General features: G+C 39.3%; 1 protein-coding gene across 3 annotated transcripts in view; it reads right to left on the reverse strand.

Moving 5' to 3' along the window:
• Positions 1-18,151, reverse strand: part of RTN3 (reticulon 3) — a 69,414-nt gene that overhangs the window by 24,424 nt on the left and 26,839 nt on the right. Inside the window, exon 2 of one of the 3 annotated variants that reach the window (XM_012557686.2) lies at positions 14,762-16,789. The exons of the other annotated variants lie outside the window; for them this stretch is intronic. Coding sequence (XP_012413140.1) covers positions 14,762-16,789 — 2,028 coding nt within the window. The remainder of the gene's footprint in view (positions 1-14,761; positions 16,790-18,151) is intronic. 3 annotated transcript variants of the gene reach the window in all.

Here is an 18,151-nt window from a genome sequence, read left to right on the forward strand (position 1 = left end):
ATTTTCTTCGGTTACTTTTACATTAATAGTTTATAATAAATGGAACCATTTTTGGAGTTGCAAGACTCTGATCAGATAATGTGTTTATGAATCCAGATCCAAATTTGTGCTGCTGAAATGGGTTAACAGCTTGCTCTGCTACAGATTTATCTTAACTAAAGAAATCTCCCTCAAAATGGCACAGAAGGATCATTGACAGAATACAAAGCTGTCACTGTCCAAGGCGGACACACATGCTTTTTGGCCATCGACAAGCCTGGCAGCAGGCCAGACAAATCTGTAAAAACCCCTTTTAAGCTAGCATTCCTCTCAGACTCTCAGAAAAAATAGTTTGTCGTTCACTAAAATAATCTAACCTCCCCTTTGCCCTCAATTTCAGATTTACAAAGTACAGAGAACAAAACAGCATTGATTCCCACCACCCCAACAGAAGAGCTGGGAGAATCTGAAAATGAATATCAATTTCTTAACTTATTTATCTAAAGAATTAAAAAAAAATGCAATGCTGAGTCATACTGGAATAGATGAAAACATAAACTCTGGCTTTAGTTTTCTATCCTTTTTTTTCCTACCAGGTCTAGCTGGTTCTTTGCACATGCTGGATAACTACTAAATTCTCCAGTTAAAAAACAGTCTAGATTTTTAAGTCTGCTGAAGATATCAGGTCTAATCTAAAACAACACTAGTTAACTGCTAATCATTGTGGAAGCCCACTCAAAAGTATCTTATGCCCTTTGCACACATTTATTTTTAGTTCAACACACTATGCTAGTCAGTTTAGGCCAACATAACATTTCTCCTATGGTTATGATATGCCTGGAGTTGTCAGCTTCTTTGACAGTCTGTTAAGTAATGAAGAAATGTGACACGGTTTTAGCCTGTAACAATGTATGACATAAAATGGATTTTTTCTTTTAAAAAAGCTGAGTCTCTAAAATCCTTACCAGTGATTAGCAAAAGACATTTAAAAAGCATTCGGTAATGTTCAGATTCTTGATTTGTGAGGTCTTATTTTCTCCATATCCCTCGCCACCCTAATGGGTAGGTGTTTCTCCCATGGAAACAATGGGAATCTGATCAGTAACTGGGACAGTATTATTTCTCCCTCTGCGTTATATCCCCCCGATATTTTATTTTCCTCAACATACAGCAAAGTTGAAAGAAGTTTAGAGTGAGTACCAATATACTCCCATCTAGAATTTATTATTAATGTTTCACTATACTTTATCACACATCTAGCCCTCTATCTGTGCATCAATCCATCTTATTCATTACTTTACAGACATCAGGAAATCTACTTCAGCATGCCTAACAATGACAATATTTTTTTTTATTTTATACAGAATTTACATACAATGACATATATACAAATTTTAAGCATCTATTCACTGAGTTTGGATTCACACATACACCTATGTAACCCAAATCAAGATAGAGAACATCATCGTCATCCCGAAGAGTTCACTCATGTTTCTTCTCAGTCAACGCCCACTCCCAAGCCACTAGAAACCACCTCTGTTCTGATATTTTGCCCAACATAGTTTGTTCTACAAATTTCATAAAAATAGAATCACACAGAATGTATTCTTTTTGTACTGCTTCTTTTAGTCGGAAGAATTTGAGATTCATCCATATTGCTGTGAACATCCAAAGTGATTATATCACAGGTTATTTATTATTTTATTGATGGACAACTCGGCTGTTTTCAGCTTTTAGCTATTATAAACAAAACCGCTACGAATATGTACAAGTTTTTGTGTGAACACGTTTTCATTTCTCTAGAGTGGAAGTGCTAGGTCATGAGTAGGTGTGTGTTTCGTTTTCTAAGAAACTGCCCAACCTCTCTCCAAAGTATTAGGTTAGCAGTCGAGTGCAAAATGTTTGCACTACCCAGGGACCTTTCTTTGATCTATAGCTCATGTAAAAGTAGACTGTTTAATTTCCAAATATTTGGGGATTGTCCTAAATTTTTTTTTTTTTTTTAAATTTCATTATGGCCTTAGAACATACTGTGTGATTTAAATTCTGTGAAATTTACTGAGTTGTTTTATGGTCTAAAATATTGTCTATCCTGGTGAATGTATCGGTATGTACTTTGAAAAGAATGTGTATTCTAAAGTTGTAGGGTATAGTGTTCTATAAATATCTAGGTCAAGCAGTCGATTGGGTCGTTTATAGATCTTCGGTCTTTGCTTTTTTGTCTATTTGGTCTATCAGCTGCCAAGAAAGAGGTGTTAAAGCCTCCAATCATGATTATAAAATTGTCCATTTCCCTCTTTAGTGCTGTCAATTTCTGCTTCGTGTATTCTGAATCTGTTACTAGGCACATACACATTTACGACTGACAAGCCTTCCTGTTATCTTTTATCATTATGACATGTCCACTTTTACCTTGGGTAATACTCTCTGTCTTATGTCACTATTTGCGTGTTGTTGTTGTTGTTGGCTGCCTTCGAGTCATTTCTGATTCACAGTGACCCTATGCACAACAGAACGAAACACTGCCCAGTCCTGACCCATTCTCACAATTACTGCTGTTTGAACCCACTGTTGCAGCCACTGTGTCAATCCATGTCATTAGGGATCTTCCTGTTTTTCGCTGACCCTCTAACTTTACCAAGCATGATGTCCTTCTCCAGGGACTGGTGCCTCCTGATAACATGTCCAAATTATGTGAGCCAAAGTCTCGTCATCCTTGCTTCTAAAGAGCATTATGGTTGTACTTCCTCCTAGAAGACTTACATACGTTTTTGGTATATCTTTTCCCACTCATTTACTTTCAACTCATTTGTGGCTTTATATTTAAAGTGCATTGGATCATTTATGCAGTCTGACAATCTTCATCTATTCATCTATTGTATAGACCATTAACATACTGATACGGTTGTACTTAAGTCTCCCATTTTGTTTGTTCCCTCCGTCTTTTGTTCCTTAGTTCTTCCTTTTCTGTCCTCTTTTTGATTATTTTGTCTACTGGCTTTTAATTATATCTTTCTGCATTATTATTTTAGTGGTTGTTCTAGGGATTGCAATATACATCCTTGACTCTTCAGTCCACTTAAAGTTAACATTATGCCACTACATGTAAAATGTAGAAAATTTGCTATAATACAGGTCCATATAGTCTTGGCCTTTGTTATAACTGTCATATGAAATATACATTATAATCTCCACACACGTTATAACTTTTGCTTTAGACTGTTCAATGTATTATAAAGAATGACCATTAGTTTGTCGGTGTGTTGTACTGTGGTGGCTTGTGTTACTGTGATGCTGAAAGCTATGCCACCAGTATTTCAAATAACAGCAGGGTCATCCATGGTAGACAGACTTCAGTGGAACTTCCAGACTAAACTGGCCAATGAACACCTTATGGATCCCAACAGAATATTGTCTGGTAATAGTGCTGGAAGATGAGCCCCGTAGGTTGGTAAGTAATACAAAATAGCTGCAACAACAGACTCAAACATACCAACGATCATGAAGATGGCACAGGACCAGACAACATTTAGTTCTATTGCACATAAGGTCACAAAGAGTCAGAGCCAACTCAATGGCAACTAATAGCAACAGTATAAAAAAATGAAGGGGAAAAAACAGTCTTTTATATTTGCCCAGATATTTACCATTTCCAAAGCTCTTCATTCCTTCTTGAAGATCTGAGTTTTTATCTGGTATCCTTTCTCTTTAACCTGAAGAAGTTCCTTTAGCATTTCTTGTAGTGCAGGGCTTCTGGCAACAAATTCTCTTGGTTTTCTTTTATCTGAAAATGTCTTTATTTTGCCTTCATTCTTGCAGGATATTTTTGTTGAATATACACAATTTTGGGTTTACAGTTTCTTCCCCCTTCAGCACTTTAAAAGATGTTATTCTGGCACTTGTTGTTTCTGACAAGAAGTTAGTTCTGTCAGCCCCCTGTATGTGTCATTTTTCTCTAGCCGCTTTTAACATGTTCTCTTTACCTTTGGTTTTTGGCAATATGACTATGGTGTATTATGCAAAACAAAAAACAAAACAAAACAAAAACAAACCACACCCGCTGCCACTGAGTCGATTCCAATTCATAGCTGCCCTACAGGACAGAGTAAAACTGCCCCACAGGGCTTCCAAGGAGCAGCTGGTGGATTTGAACTGCCAACCTTCTGGCTGCAGCCAAGCTCTTAACCACTGCCCTACCAGTGCTGCAGTGGTGTACTGTGCAGGAAAGGGTTAAATAAGCAGGCCCGGGTTGCTGTAACCCAGCATATTCCAAAGAAAAGCCTATCTTCAGAATTGACCCTGGCAGTCTCCTGGAAAATAACCACTGAGCCCCTGGAATATTCCATCTGATAAGTGTGTTTCTGCATGTCCAAGGCCTTGGGCCACATTAAACCAATGTGACCCGATAAGTTTATCCTAATAATGTGATTTACGGTGAACACCTGCTTTTGCTCTGGGCAGCAGAAATGAGTAGCTGAGGTCAGACACATGGGTACTGCACGCCTGTGTGACTGACCCCCAGTAAAAACCTTGGACACAGATTTGGTGAGCTTCTCTGGTTGGCAACAATTTGCACATGATGTTGCTGACAGAATTAAGCATGTCCCCTTGCAACTCCACTCGGAGATGAGGTACCTGGAAGGTTGTACTTGGTTTCTCCTGGACTTCACCCCATGCTTCTTTTCCCATTTCTGATTCTAATCTGTATCCCTTCCCTGTAATATATCATAACCATGAGTATAGAAGCTTCTGAGTCCTGTGAGTTCTTCTAATGTATCATTGAGCCTAAGGGTGGTCTTGGGAGTCCCAACACATGTACCAAGCCATGGTCTTTTTTGCACTTATCCCAGTAAATGTTTGCTGAGCTTCTGTGTAAAATTTTCATCAAATTTGGAAATTTTTTGGCCATTTAATTTTCAAAAACGTTCTTTATACTCTTTCTGGGACTCCAGTTACAAAAGTGAGAGCTTTTGATATTGTTCCACAGGTCTCTAAGGTTCTGAAAATACGTATTTTTAAACATTCTTTCTCTTCTTCAGAATGGATAGTTTTCTGTTGATCAATCATCAAGTTTACAGACTCCCTCTGTCATCTCCATCCTGCTGTTAAGGTCACCCATTGAATTTTAACTTCAACTATTTTACAGTTCTTACATTTCCATTTGGCTCTTTTTTGCCTCTATTTCTCAGCTGGTATTTCCTTTCTTTTTATCCAAAGCATATTTTCTTTTACTTCACTGAGCCATTATACTAGCTGCTTTAATTAAAATTCGTCTCCTAATTCCAACATGTGGGAGTTGTTAAGTCTCTATTGATCGTCTTCTTACTTCAGACTGGGTCATATTTTCCTGGCTCTTGAAATGTTGTGCAGTTTTGGATTTTATCATGGGCAGTGTAAATATTATGTTGTACAGGCTAGACTCTGGACTCTGCTATATTCCTCTGAAGAATATTAATATTTTTGGTTTAGTGTACAATTAAATTTAGTTGGATCATCACAATAAAATATTATTTAAAAAAATTCAGTTGGACTGAAACTGCAAACTCTTTGTCTCCTGGACAGCTGCTCAAATCTCAGTTCAGTTCTTTTATCTTTAGCAAGGCTGCTTGCAGTCTTCCCTACACATACGTGGTTCAAGGATCGAACAGAGGCTTGAACAGAGTTTATACACAGAATTTTAGGCTCTCATTCTCCGTAGCTTTCCTTCTAGGATTCCCCTTCCCTTCGCTTTCCAGGGGCTGACTGGCTGTGGTGACCCAGACCTCTGTCCTCTGGCTCTTCAGGCTAAATTGTAAGTTTTTTTAATCAAAGTTTTACACAACCCACTTGGTATCAACTTTTTAGCCTGTCCTTTGGCTAAAAACAGTAAAAATGGGAGATGAATTTCATGTTGTCTCTTCTTACAAGTTCAACCCTCTTCCAGAATCTGCCCGCTTCCGTTCACTCTCCAGTGCCTTCAGGTCTCTGTTAGTTATGCGCAGGAAGGCCGGGTTCAGTAAGAGCCCACTTGACTGTCAAATGAATAATTTCTTTTATAAGGATCAGCACAATGCTGGTTACTATGAGGTGGAGGTTAAAGATGCCACGAATGTCCAGCTTTTCCAAACTGCTGTACCACTTCATCATCTCTAACATCAACTACTCCCTCTGCCCCCAGTACTCTTGTCTCCCACCTTTGGGTTCGGTAATTCGCTGCAACATCTCATGGAACTCACGAACCATACTTACAGTTTAGTGGTTTATTATGGAAGTAACAGGGTACAACTCAGGATCAAGATCAACCTGGAATTAACAGGAATAACCCAGGATGTAGTTCTTCAATCAGGACAGCTTCTTCTTGCCCTCTGCTGCCAGGCGCTGCTGCCACCAGGTCCTGCTGGGGGTCTTCTGGGGCAAATGTTATAACTCTTAGCTCCATAGGTTGGCAAGACCCACTGCAGCTATCTCGCACTGGTCTCCTGGTTCCTGCCCTCTCGCACTGCTATTGATCCTGGCTTCAAAGGACATACTCCTCTTTCTGGCAGTGGTGAGGTTCTCCCTCTCTGCCTCTGGGATGGCTCATTTTAAGCCTAATGGGATAGCAAAATTGACCAATCCTCTCGTTAGGGTCTGACCCAATCATTATGTGGAAGTCACAAAGACTATGGCTAGAAGGGCCATATTAAGTAATTCACTGCACCGCAGGCCACCCCCCTGGCTCTTCTAGCCATTGATCCTTTCATACCTGAAGGATTAACCTCCCCCTCTCAATCATTTTACCAGTCCAAAACAGTCATTAACAATCAGTCCTTCAGTAGAGCAAAGAGTCCTCAGGTACCAGCCATTCAGGTCTGCTGCAGGTATCCATCTGATCTAGTCAGGTTCTCCAAAAGTCATCTTGGCTTCACCCTCTCTGGTCTTGGACAAAATTTAACTGAGAGAAGACTATTCCCTTGCTATGAGCCTCACAAGGTATCAGCATAAAAAAACCTTTAAAGGACTTTGAAAGTTCAACCACTATACTCCAGTCCAGCAGTTCCTCCCCCTTAGTCCACTCTTTCACACTTAAAAGCTTTTACAATTAGTTTTTACAATCACAGTTAACCCTGTTAATAATCAACACTCACAACTGAATCATATAATCCTATAAGCATTTTCCCCTACCGTCTCTTCCACAGACCTAGAGAGAGGAACCTATTCAGTGGGGATCCTCCCTTGTCCCCTCGTGTAATGTAAGCATTCTCAAAAAAGCGTGTAAGCCAGCTACTTCATGCTTTTATCTCCTTCCATTTTACATAACCAATTTCTAAGCTGCCTGTCCCTATCAAACCAGTACTCTGAGGAGACAAGCATGTTCCTTGATCTGAAGATCTTCTGTTTTGGCTGGAACTTCCAGCATGTTCATCCATAAGCAAAGTCCAGTCCAGAGCAAGTCATCAAATTGCAGCAATTTATACCAGCTCACAGTGTCAAACATCTTTCTCTTCATTCCGTTGGGTTCTGGTCAGCTCATCCCTAGCCCCTATGGCCTAGGTCAATGGGTACCAGCCGCTGGCTTGGTAGTCCACACACCTCCCTACACTTCAGACCAGCCAGCCCCTTCTCTCTCTCTCATCCCTAGCCTCCATGGGCTAGGTCAACAGGTGCCAATGGAGCATGTCCAAACTCAGCCAGTCTCTTCATTGCTGCACTTCCTCCACTTCCACTCATTAAGTGGACCCAGATAGTTACCACAAGCGAGCATAACAGGCTGTCTACTTGCCCACTGGCTCCCTTTAACTTCCAGTTCCAGAAGGGGATTTTTCTAGCTCTTCTGATGGGCACTGACTTTTCCCGCCTTGATGCACCCAAAGGCAAATCACTTCCTCAAAATTCAAAAAGCAAAATAGTCTTTTTTTCCCTTGAAGGTCCCTTCTTCAAATGCAAATTTCTTCCACTCCCAGCAGTTCTGGGTAGGGCTGCATGTCTTTTCGGATGCAAACTTCCTGGGTAGGTCTCAGGTTTTCCACCTAAGCCCCCAATACTCTATACACAGGACTACGGCATTCAAACCAAAAGCCTGTGTTTCTTTGGGGCAAATTCTAGTTCTTCCTTCAGCATATCCAACCAAGTATTGGCTACAGGTAGAGTTACATGCTCTCTGTAATCTATAATACCCAATATTAATTTCTGTCATATATGTAGGTCTATTTTACAACACTAGGAGAAATACGAAGTAGGAGAAACATTCAGTATCCATAGTACATTCAAATAAACACATAACCCTTTTAAAAACATTTCAGTTTCTTCTTTTTTCCACACCTTGACTATCCTCCCATTCGTATGCATAAGGCCCTGCCTGGGCTTCTGGCTGGGTGGAACCAGAAGACCCTGGCCCCCTATCAGTCACCTTATTTACTGGCCTGGCTTTTGCCCCCAAGCCACTCCAGATGTGGCTTTTCTCCCCTCAGCTGCAGCATAACATCTCTTACTTTTCTTTCAGCCATTACAGATAACCACCAAAGTAACCATCTAAGAATCAAAACTTTCACTTCCCATGCCTCTTCGTTCTTTCTCTTAGAAAGTCCCATGCTTCCACAAGTCTGGAGCCACTACAACCAATCCCGCTCCTGATGCCAACTGTAAAAATGGCATAGCAGGGGCATGTGACCTCCTCTAACTTCACAAGGGTGAAGAAGAATCATTATCAGTATCAACGGCTGACTCCTTTGAGGTGGAGGTCAGACACACCGCCTCTCCCCAACCTTCATCCCACTTCTGATACCAACTAATTGAATAATCTCTTTTATAAGGATCAGCACAAGGCTGGTTCCTATCAGGTGGAGGTTAAAGATGTCCCGAACGTTCAACTTTTCCAAACTGCTGTAACTCCATCATCTCTACCATCAACTACTCCCCCTCCCCTCAGTATTCTCCCTCCCATCTTTGGGTTTGGTAAGTCACTGTAACATCTCACAGAACTCACAAACTGTACTTACAGTCAAATGGTTTATTATTAGGGAAGTAACGGTACCACTCGGGATAGGGATCAACTTGGAATTAACAGGAATAACTCAGGATTCAGTTCTTCAATACAGACAGCTTCTTCTTGCCCTCTGCTGCAGGGCCCTACTGGAGCCTTGCTGCTGCTGGGCCCTGCTGAGGACCTTCTCAGGCAAATGTTACAACTCTTAGCTCCTGGGTCGGCAAAACCCACCACAGCCGTCTTGTGCTTGTCTCCTAGTTCCTGCCTTCTCGCTGTCTTCCATCTTACAGCTCCCTCTCTCTGTCTCCTGGGTCTGTGAGATCTCAGCATAGGGATCCTCTGTACGCACTCTACTCCTAGCTCTTCTTTCTGGTGGCCGTGAGGCTGCCCCTCTCCACCTCTGGGATGGCTCATTTTTGGCTTAATGGGATGGAAAAACTGTGACCAATCTCCTCATCAGGATTCCATACACCTTATTTGTATGGTCCCCCCCAAGGATGCCACGTACCTTATTTGCATACTCCCACCCAATCATTGTGTGGCAGTCCCAAAGATGGCAGCTAGAAAACCCCATTGCCACTGAGCTGATTCCAACTTATAGCAACCCTACAGGACAGAGCAGAAATGCCCCACAGGGTTTCCAAGGAGCAGCTGGTGGATTTGAACCACCAACCTTTTGGTTAGCAGCCATACTCTTAACCACCGCGCCACCAGGTCAAGGCCATATTAAGTAATTCACTGCACTGCAGCCATACCGAAAGCAAAACCATTCTGATCTTGTTTTTTAAAATTTACTTTATATACACTGTGTGCGCAGTTTCACTTTTAACACTACCAAAATAGGTATTATTCTGTGCATCTTGCTTTATAACTCATTTTTTCCCTACTTTAAGCATTCATTATGTAACAAAAACTGTGCTAGATGCTCAATATATGTAGTTTTTATTAATAAACTATAAACACTTTCACATAATAGCAGATACTCTAACTCTGAGAGCAAACTGACAGTAAGTAAAAAATGATAATCGAAATTAATAAATAGTGGCACCCTGACTCCAGAACTATTTGCATATATGTAAAAACAGATGAGTACAAAGATGTCAACTTTAGCACTGTGCATGATAGTAAAAAATGGAAAATAAAAAATCCTCGTCAAAAGAGAAATGACACATAATCAATCATACAATGGACTACTATATAGCTGTTAAAATGAATAAACTATATATATTTCAACATGGAAGGAATTTAAAAACCTAATGCTGAATGAAAAAAGTTACATAATGAACATGGTAAGATTAACAAACGGTTAAAAACACTCACAAAACAATATCATGTATATCTGTGCGACTGTGGATGTACAAATGTGCACATGCATATACATACACACTCTTAAACTGTAAGGATGTACTACCAGATCCATGTTGGTGGCTGCCTCCGGAGAATGGGAGAAGGGAGTGGGTCAGGTGGTAATCAAAGGGTATTTCAGTTTGGAAGCAAATATGACCACCAATGTTAACCATTAATAGAAGTTACTTCTACATATAGAAATACGGGTATATGTCTTTGTACTTTTCTGTAATTTCTCCATTTCTTTAAAAAAACTATAGTAATTTCAATGGCTGCAAAGTATTCTGTTATATGGATATATCATAACATATTCATCCAATTTCAAATTGTTAAGACACCGAGACTGTACCCAATTTTGCCACTAATATAAACAGTGCCACAATGAGTATCTTTGTAGCTATTTTTGAACTTAAATTATTTTTTTCTTAGGATAAATCTTAGGAAACTAAATTGCTAAGTTAATTCTAGGCCTTTGTTCCCCATTATTAAACTATTTTCTGGAAAGACCGTAAGAATTTACATATCTATCACTAAGCTATATACCTGCCTATTTTCCGGTATCCATGGCAATCTGAATACCAAAACTCAAAAAACTATCTTCATCCAATTAGGTATGTGAGAAATAAACCAGTGTGTACAGTCCATTCCAACTCATGGCAACCCTATGTGTGTCAGAGTAGAACTGTGCTTCATAGGGTTTTCAATGGCTGATTTTTTTGGCAGTAGATCGCCAGGCCTTTCTTCTGAGGAGCTTCTGGGAGTAGACTTGAACCTCCACCCTTTCAGTTAGCAGCTGAGCATGTTAAACTATTTGCACCATCCAGGGACTCCAGTATGTGAGGCAGGGGTCTTAATTTGTTTTTACCCCCAAACAGTAATAGTCTATCATACCAGAATAACATCATCTTAAACGGAATGAAACTTAAGTTTCATCAGGAGCTTGTGTAATACCATAAAACAGCAAAAGAAAAATACTATTCATTTTTGTTTTTGCTTATTTTCCCCAACAATTTGAGGCAGAACATAATTGTAAAACTGTTTTTATTTTAGAAAGGAATACTATTCAGATATTATGCTTTTTAAAACTAGAGACTGATGTAAAACTGGGATGGTCTATATTTTAAAAGATTTATCCATAAAGTAAGACAATTTTAAAAGGTTTTCAATTTTGAAATGTGCAGAGGAAAGCCTTTCGGCTTCTTCACCTAATTAATTAATATCTAATAAAAATCTAAATATCGGCCTTCTTTAATTCTCATCTAATAAGTATCTATTAATCACAGAATTTGGTTAGTGACATATATCCTGAAATTCCACAGCTCTTTTCATCTCTCACTAGATTCAATAACTCAGCTGAGAATTACTATTAATTAGTATTTACACAGTACTTTATTTACTATAAGCCTATAAAGCAGGGCAAAATAATTGTCATCACCATATTAAGAAAGGAAGATGCAAAACAATTATACTAGTTGTCTAAGGTCACACTAAAGCAGAAATTTTACAGAACTGAACACCAGAGTTCTTGCAGCCTTAATTTCTACATGCCTCATCACTCAGAAGAACTACTTATAAGAATGACAAGAATTCAGGAAGAATAAACTAAAATGAAGTCAGAGAATCATACTATTGAAATGATACTGAAAACCATCTACTTCAACATCCTTACTTTACAGATAAGGAAACTGAGGCCCCAAAAGGTTATGGAACTTACTTATTAAAGGTCATACTTCCAGGCACAATAAAGCAAAGCAAAAATTACAATCTAGCACTCCTTAATTCAAGTTCAGTGATCTTCAATTACTAGAGTAAAAAGCCTCGATGTTTTCACTGATCATTATTAACAATTCATCCATTCAAAAAATTATTATCCAGTATCTACTCTGTGCCAGCCCTGTACTAGGTGCTAAATCTGAATATTTACTAGATGTTAGGCACTACACTACCGCATTTTCACGTTTAATTCTCGTAATACCATTATAAGGTAAGTACAAGTATTATCTCCATTTTACCAATTAAAAAAGAACATTAAGCAATTTGTCCATGGTCTTCAGTACAGGAAATGCCTTTACGAAAAGTAAATGGTATAATCAAGAACAGATTTGACGGACTGAACACCAATGACCAAAGACCAGACGAGTTGGGGGATGGCATCAACGACATCATACATGAAGAAAGCAAAAGGTAATTAAAGACAGGAAAGAAAGAAAAGACCACAATGGATGTCAGAAGACTTTGAAACTTGCTCTTGAACGCAGAGTAGCTAAATTGAAAGGAAGAAATGATGAAGCAAAAGAGCTGAACAGAAGACTTCAAAGGGCAACTCAAGAAGACAAAGGCAAGTACTATAATGAAACGTGCAAAGACCCGAAGTTAGAAAACCAAAAGGGAAAAACACGGCCAGCATTTCTCAAGATGAAAAACTGAAGAAAACATTCAAGCTGCTTGTTGCAATACTGAAGGATTCTATGGGCAAAATACTGAACGATGCAGGGAGCATCAAAAGAAGACGGAAGGAGGCAACGAATGTCACAAAACATTATGTGTATTAATTGTTTAACGAGGAACTAGTCTGCTCTGTAAACCTTCACCTAAAGTACAATAATAAAAATTTTTTTTAAAAAAAGAAGATGGAAGGAATACACAGAGCCACTTACCAAAAAGAACTAGTTAATGTTCAATCATTTCAGGAGGTCCTATATGATCAAGAACTGATGGTACTGAAGGAAGAAGTCCAAGACGTACTGAAGGCACCGACGAAAAACAAGGCTCCAGGAACTGGTCGAATACCAATTGAAATGTTTCAACAAATGGATGCAGCACTGGAGGTGTTCACTTGTCTATGCCAAGAAATTTGGAAGTCAGCTACCTGGTCAACTGACTGGAAGAGATCCATATTTGTGCCCATTCCAAAGAAAAGTGATCCAACAGAATGCAGAAATTATTAAGCAATAACATTAATATTACATGCAAGCAAAATTTTGCTTAAGATAATTCAAAAATGGTTGCAGCAATACATCGACAGAGAACTGCCAGAAACTCAAGCCAGATTCAGAGGAGGACATGGAACAAGGGCTGTCATTGCTGACATCAGATGGATCTTGGCTGAAAGCAGAGAATACCAAAAAGATGTTTACCTGTGTTTTATTGACTATGCAAAGGCATTCAACAGTGTGAATTAAAACAAATTATGGATAACATCACAAAGAATGGGAATTCCAAAACACTTAATTGTGCTCATGAGGAACCTGTGCATAGACCAAGAGGCAGTTGTTCAAACAGAGCAAGCGGATACTGTGTGGTTTAAAACCAAGAAAGGTGTGTGTCAGGGTTGTATCCTTTCACCATACTTATTCCATCTGTATGATGAGCAAATAATCCGAAAAGCTGGACTATATGAAGAACAACAGGGCATCAGGATTGGAGGAAGACTCATTAACCATCTGCGCTATGCAGAAGATAGAACCTTGCTTGCTGAAAGTGAAGAGGACTTGAAGCACTTACTTACAAAGATCAAAGACTACGGCCTTCGGTATGGATTATACCTTAACATAAAGAAAACAAAAATCCTCACAACTGGACCAACAAGCAACATCATGATAAATGGAGAAAAGATGGAAGTTGTCAAGGATTTCATTTTACTTGGACCTACAATCTACACTCATGAAGCAGCAGTCGAGAAATCAAACAACCTATTGCATTGGGCAAATCTGCTGCAAAAGACCTCTTTAAAGTGTTAAAGATGGACTGACACTTGGCTCAACCACAGCAATGATTTTGAGGACGGTGCAGGACCAGGCAGTGTTTCGTTCTGTTGTGTATGCAGGATCACTATGAGCCAGACCTGATGACTACATGGCATCTAACAACAATAACTACCGTCTCTACTAGCACTGAGTAGACATTAGGTGCACAACTTGGTATTAGATTAGAGGTGAGGACTCCTTCTGGGCAACTTTAAATATCGCCAGAACAGACATCATTTGAAGTAATTTAACTCAAAATCAATTGCTAGAAAAGTGATCAGTCAAGTAAATGCAGGACATGGGAAAGGGCTTCTAATACCATCTAATATGAGTTTTGGCCTCAAGAATATAAAATAAGATCAAAAGTAGAAGAATGCACGAGTTCTCCTAAGTATTACTCACAAAATACTATTATAGTACTGGTTACCTACTTTCAGAGCATCAGTCTCTGTGGTATATGATCAAATTAATTAAAAGTTCCATTTACTGTCTTCTCCAGGAGGAATTCCTTTATCTTTGATTGCTAAATAGATTCCACAAGGCTCACATCAAAAAACGCAAGTACTAAGCAGCGCTATTATTATGGAGATTTAAAAATAAGCTTTATAAACCTTTCTCCCACCATACAGTGTTTTTATTCGAGCTATAATTTTCTAAATATAAATCAGAGATGAAGAAAAAAGCACTCTGATAAGCAGTCATAGAAGAATTAACCCCATGCAGTACTTCTAATATAAATGGTTACCTGAGAAGTCTGTCAGAAGTCTTGCTAGGACATGCTTGTTTACCAGTTCAGTCTTGCTAAAGCTGGAAGTAGTATCTACCCTAGCAGTTTCTTTGATAATAGCAGGATTTTGGGAATTTCCAAGATCCGATTCAGTCTTGACATTTGTATGTTCTAGGATGTCATATGATCTTTGTGGCCAAGAAGATTCTGGAGCAAATATGAAAGTCTGCTTGAGTATTTCTTCAGGAGGAGATTCCACTTTATCCTGTGCAGAAGCTGACTCCTTGACCTGTCTTTCACCTAATTCTTTAAGGGCTTTGATTGTGAGCTGTTCCTGTTCTAAGTCAAGAGATGCTACTGGAGTACTTTTCATGGGGAAAAAATCCTGAAGCTCACTTCCACTTGTTTCTTTGCTTTGTTCAGTAGATCTGCTTCTTATGCCTTTAACTTCAGAACTACCTAACTCACTTTCATGCAAGACTTCTACAGGAAGAGCTGTTCGAGAGTCTGTCTTCTCTGTTACTGCTGCAAAGGCATTTCCTTCATCTTTAACCACCATTCCTTTTTCTCCGGTTTCTGTAAAGGCTGCTATCAGGTCCTCTGGGGAGGAATCATCCATATCTTTAACAACATTTTCCCCACATGATAACTCCAGAGAGGCAGAAGTTGTCACATTTAGTAAGAAGAATTCTGTCTCATTATCCTTAGTTGTAACAGGCTTTTCAGGAGCAACTTCACTCATACTATCAGACTGCTTCACATCTTTTGGTATGACATTCATATCAAGTACTTGTGAATGAGCCACCTTACCAACTGGACTCCTTCCAAGAATATCAGGCTGAACTTGTTGTGGCTCTGAGTCACTGATGGACTCTTCAAAGTTTTTAGATGTTTCATTTTCTCTATTAAAATTGGGATTCTCTTTGATTTCTCTTTCACCTGTTTTTACAACAGCACTTGGAATAGAAACAGGCTTTTCAGCCTGAATTTTGTTACTCTGAAATGACATATCTGCTGTGATGTCCTCTATTACTGTGTCATCAGACTCGCCAGAGCTATCAGCCTCTGTCGCTTCTCCCAACACAGAGCTCTGCCAGTTCATTTCGTCTTTCAGGCGGTCATCAGGCAAAGCCATTTTCCCTGTGGTCACTCCAGAGCCCAAAGACACACACTTCTCAAACAGAGATCCAGGTAACTCTGAAAGTGTGTTATCTTGTTTCTTCACACTGTCTTGCATACCTTTAATGCTGACTTCCTTTGTGGAATCAAGATGGTCTGGTAGGGCTTCTTCCTGTGGGAGAGATGTTTCTGCCCAACCACCTGTTGATTTGGTGATGAGACTGCTCCCATTAAGAGAACGTACAGGAATTTTCTGATGAGTGTTAGTTTTAAGATCTACAATTGGGATTTCTGAATTATATTCATCCATGTCAAGTCCTGTAGTTTTTGTGATGTAGTCAGATTTATCACACTGTTGTTTTACTTGGGGAACCAAATCCCAAGTCAGTATTTCATTAGTAAAGTTATGCATATCACTCACACATCTAGACACCTCTTCCAAGGCTGCTGTTGTGTGTGAAAACTGTCTAGTAAGCAAAGCAGAGGCTGGATAGCGCCCTATCTCTTTACTTCTCAGTGGAAATAGTTTGTCATTAGTTTCGGTAATGTCTGCAGATGATTCTCCATCAGTGTGCACTGTCCAGCTACCAAAAGCATTTGTGCTCTCCTTATATGAGTCCTTAAACTCTTTGTCAAATGCTGCTTTGTCAATAATTACTTCAAATGGTGATTCAGGGGAATCCTTTTCAATAACATCAGCCCCCAAAACTTTGGATGGAGATAAGGAACATGTATGAATGCCTTCTGCCTCAGACTGTTCGGTGGGTGGTTTCTGGGCTGTTAGCAAAGTGAACCCGTCATCAGCATCTAAGGCAGTTTTATCATCCCTACTTGGTACCTCATTTGGGTTCTTGGACTCTTCCTCTTTATTTATTTCCATTTGCCCAACTTCCTTTGAGAGAAAAGCTGGATGCTCTGGGAGACTGGCTGGAATGGGAGGATGGCTACAAGGAACTCCTGCTTCAACAGAAACTGGAGAGTCGCCTGTGTCTTTACTTGTCCCTTGAGGCTTTTCCATGTTTTTCACATCGAGAAGAGTCAAGCAGTCTTTTCCTTCTTTGGCTAAAATAGGCTGGCTGCCTAACATTTTGTTTTTTTCTCCATGTAGCGCTGTAAGGTCAGTGTTATGTATTTCAGAAGATGAATTAAAGGAGGAAGTCATAATTTCTGAAGGTGCCTCATCAGAGCAAAGAGAGCTCAATGCCTCTAAGGTCAGAACTTGAAAGAAAAAAAAATGTTTACCAGGTACAATTACATATTAGCTAGTCAGGCCAAGCAGCATGCTTTTTATTTTTTTAAATTATATATACACACAGGATGTGTATATATGCACACATAAATAAATATGTAACAAAAGAATGATCAACAGCTACCCTACAAGACATGCATAAAATTGCTAACAGTGAAACAGAAAAGCTGCATCATGCTACAAGCTGCAAATGACAAAAATCTTTCACGACAAATACTTTTCAGTCAGTATACACTTTCACTGTAAAAGTAAAGCATAAAGAGGGGTAATGACATTAAGAGATGTGGGAAAGAACTTGTTTTGCAGAAGCAACATGATTCATAGAAAACAAACAACTTGATATCATGAAACACCAATACACCTTCATCGCAAGCTCAACAATTCAGAACACACTGCCTCTATAAATTTACTCTTACAATCTGACATAATCTGAGAAGAAAAAAACAAAAAACAAGTGGCCAGAGTTCTTTTTAATCTCCAGCAGGTAGAGGACCCCTGCTGAGCCTGAAAATGAGACTAGAAGAATTCTATTCTATCCACAGGGACAACCTATCCCATGTACAGATGGCTTCAATGGTATAAGGGTGCTGAAAAGGTTGGCCTGCTCCAAAATTTCTTGCACCAAGCTTCTGTTTTAACACAAACTGAACTGTGCAAATTGGTTTCTTTGGTTAAGATAGAGTTAATGTCAGAAATCCTTTAAAAAATACAAAATATCTTCTAAAATAATACATTAATTCAGCCTTATCAGTTATTAATACCACAGTAGCCATTCGTTTACCACATTGTTTTCCAACTTTCCAAACTAGCAAGTTTTGACTGGGGAAAAAGACGAAGATAACAATCCTAAGGGTGGTCACTGTCTTTCTTGCATGTTGCATCTCTGGAGTCTGGAACAAAGTAGGTCTTAAACAAATAGTTCCAAATGGATGAATCCCAAACTAAGCTTGGTCAGGTGAGTCCTAAGAAGATTCAGGGCTGCAATGCCTTGAGCATGAATGAATAATTGGGAAGAAAGATGTGAAAGAGAAATTCCTTTG

This window comes from Trichechus manatus, unplaced genomic scaffold, assembly GCF_000243295.1.
Source record: "Trichechus manatus latirostris isolate Lorelei unplaced genomic scaffold, TriManLat1.0 scaffold00113, whole genome shotgun sequence".
NCBI classification, from domain to species: Eukaryota; Metazoa; Chordata; class Mammalia; order Sirenia; family Trichechidae; genus Trichechus; species Trichechus manatus.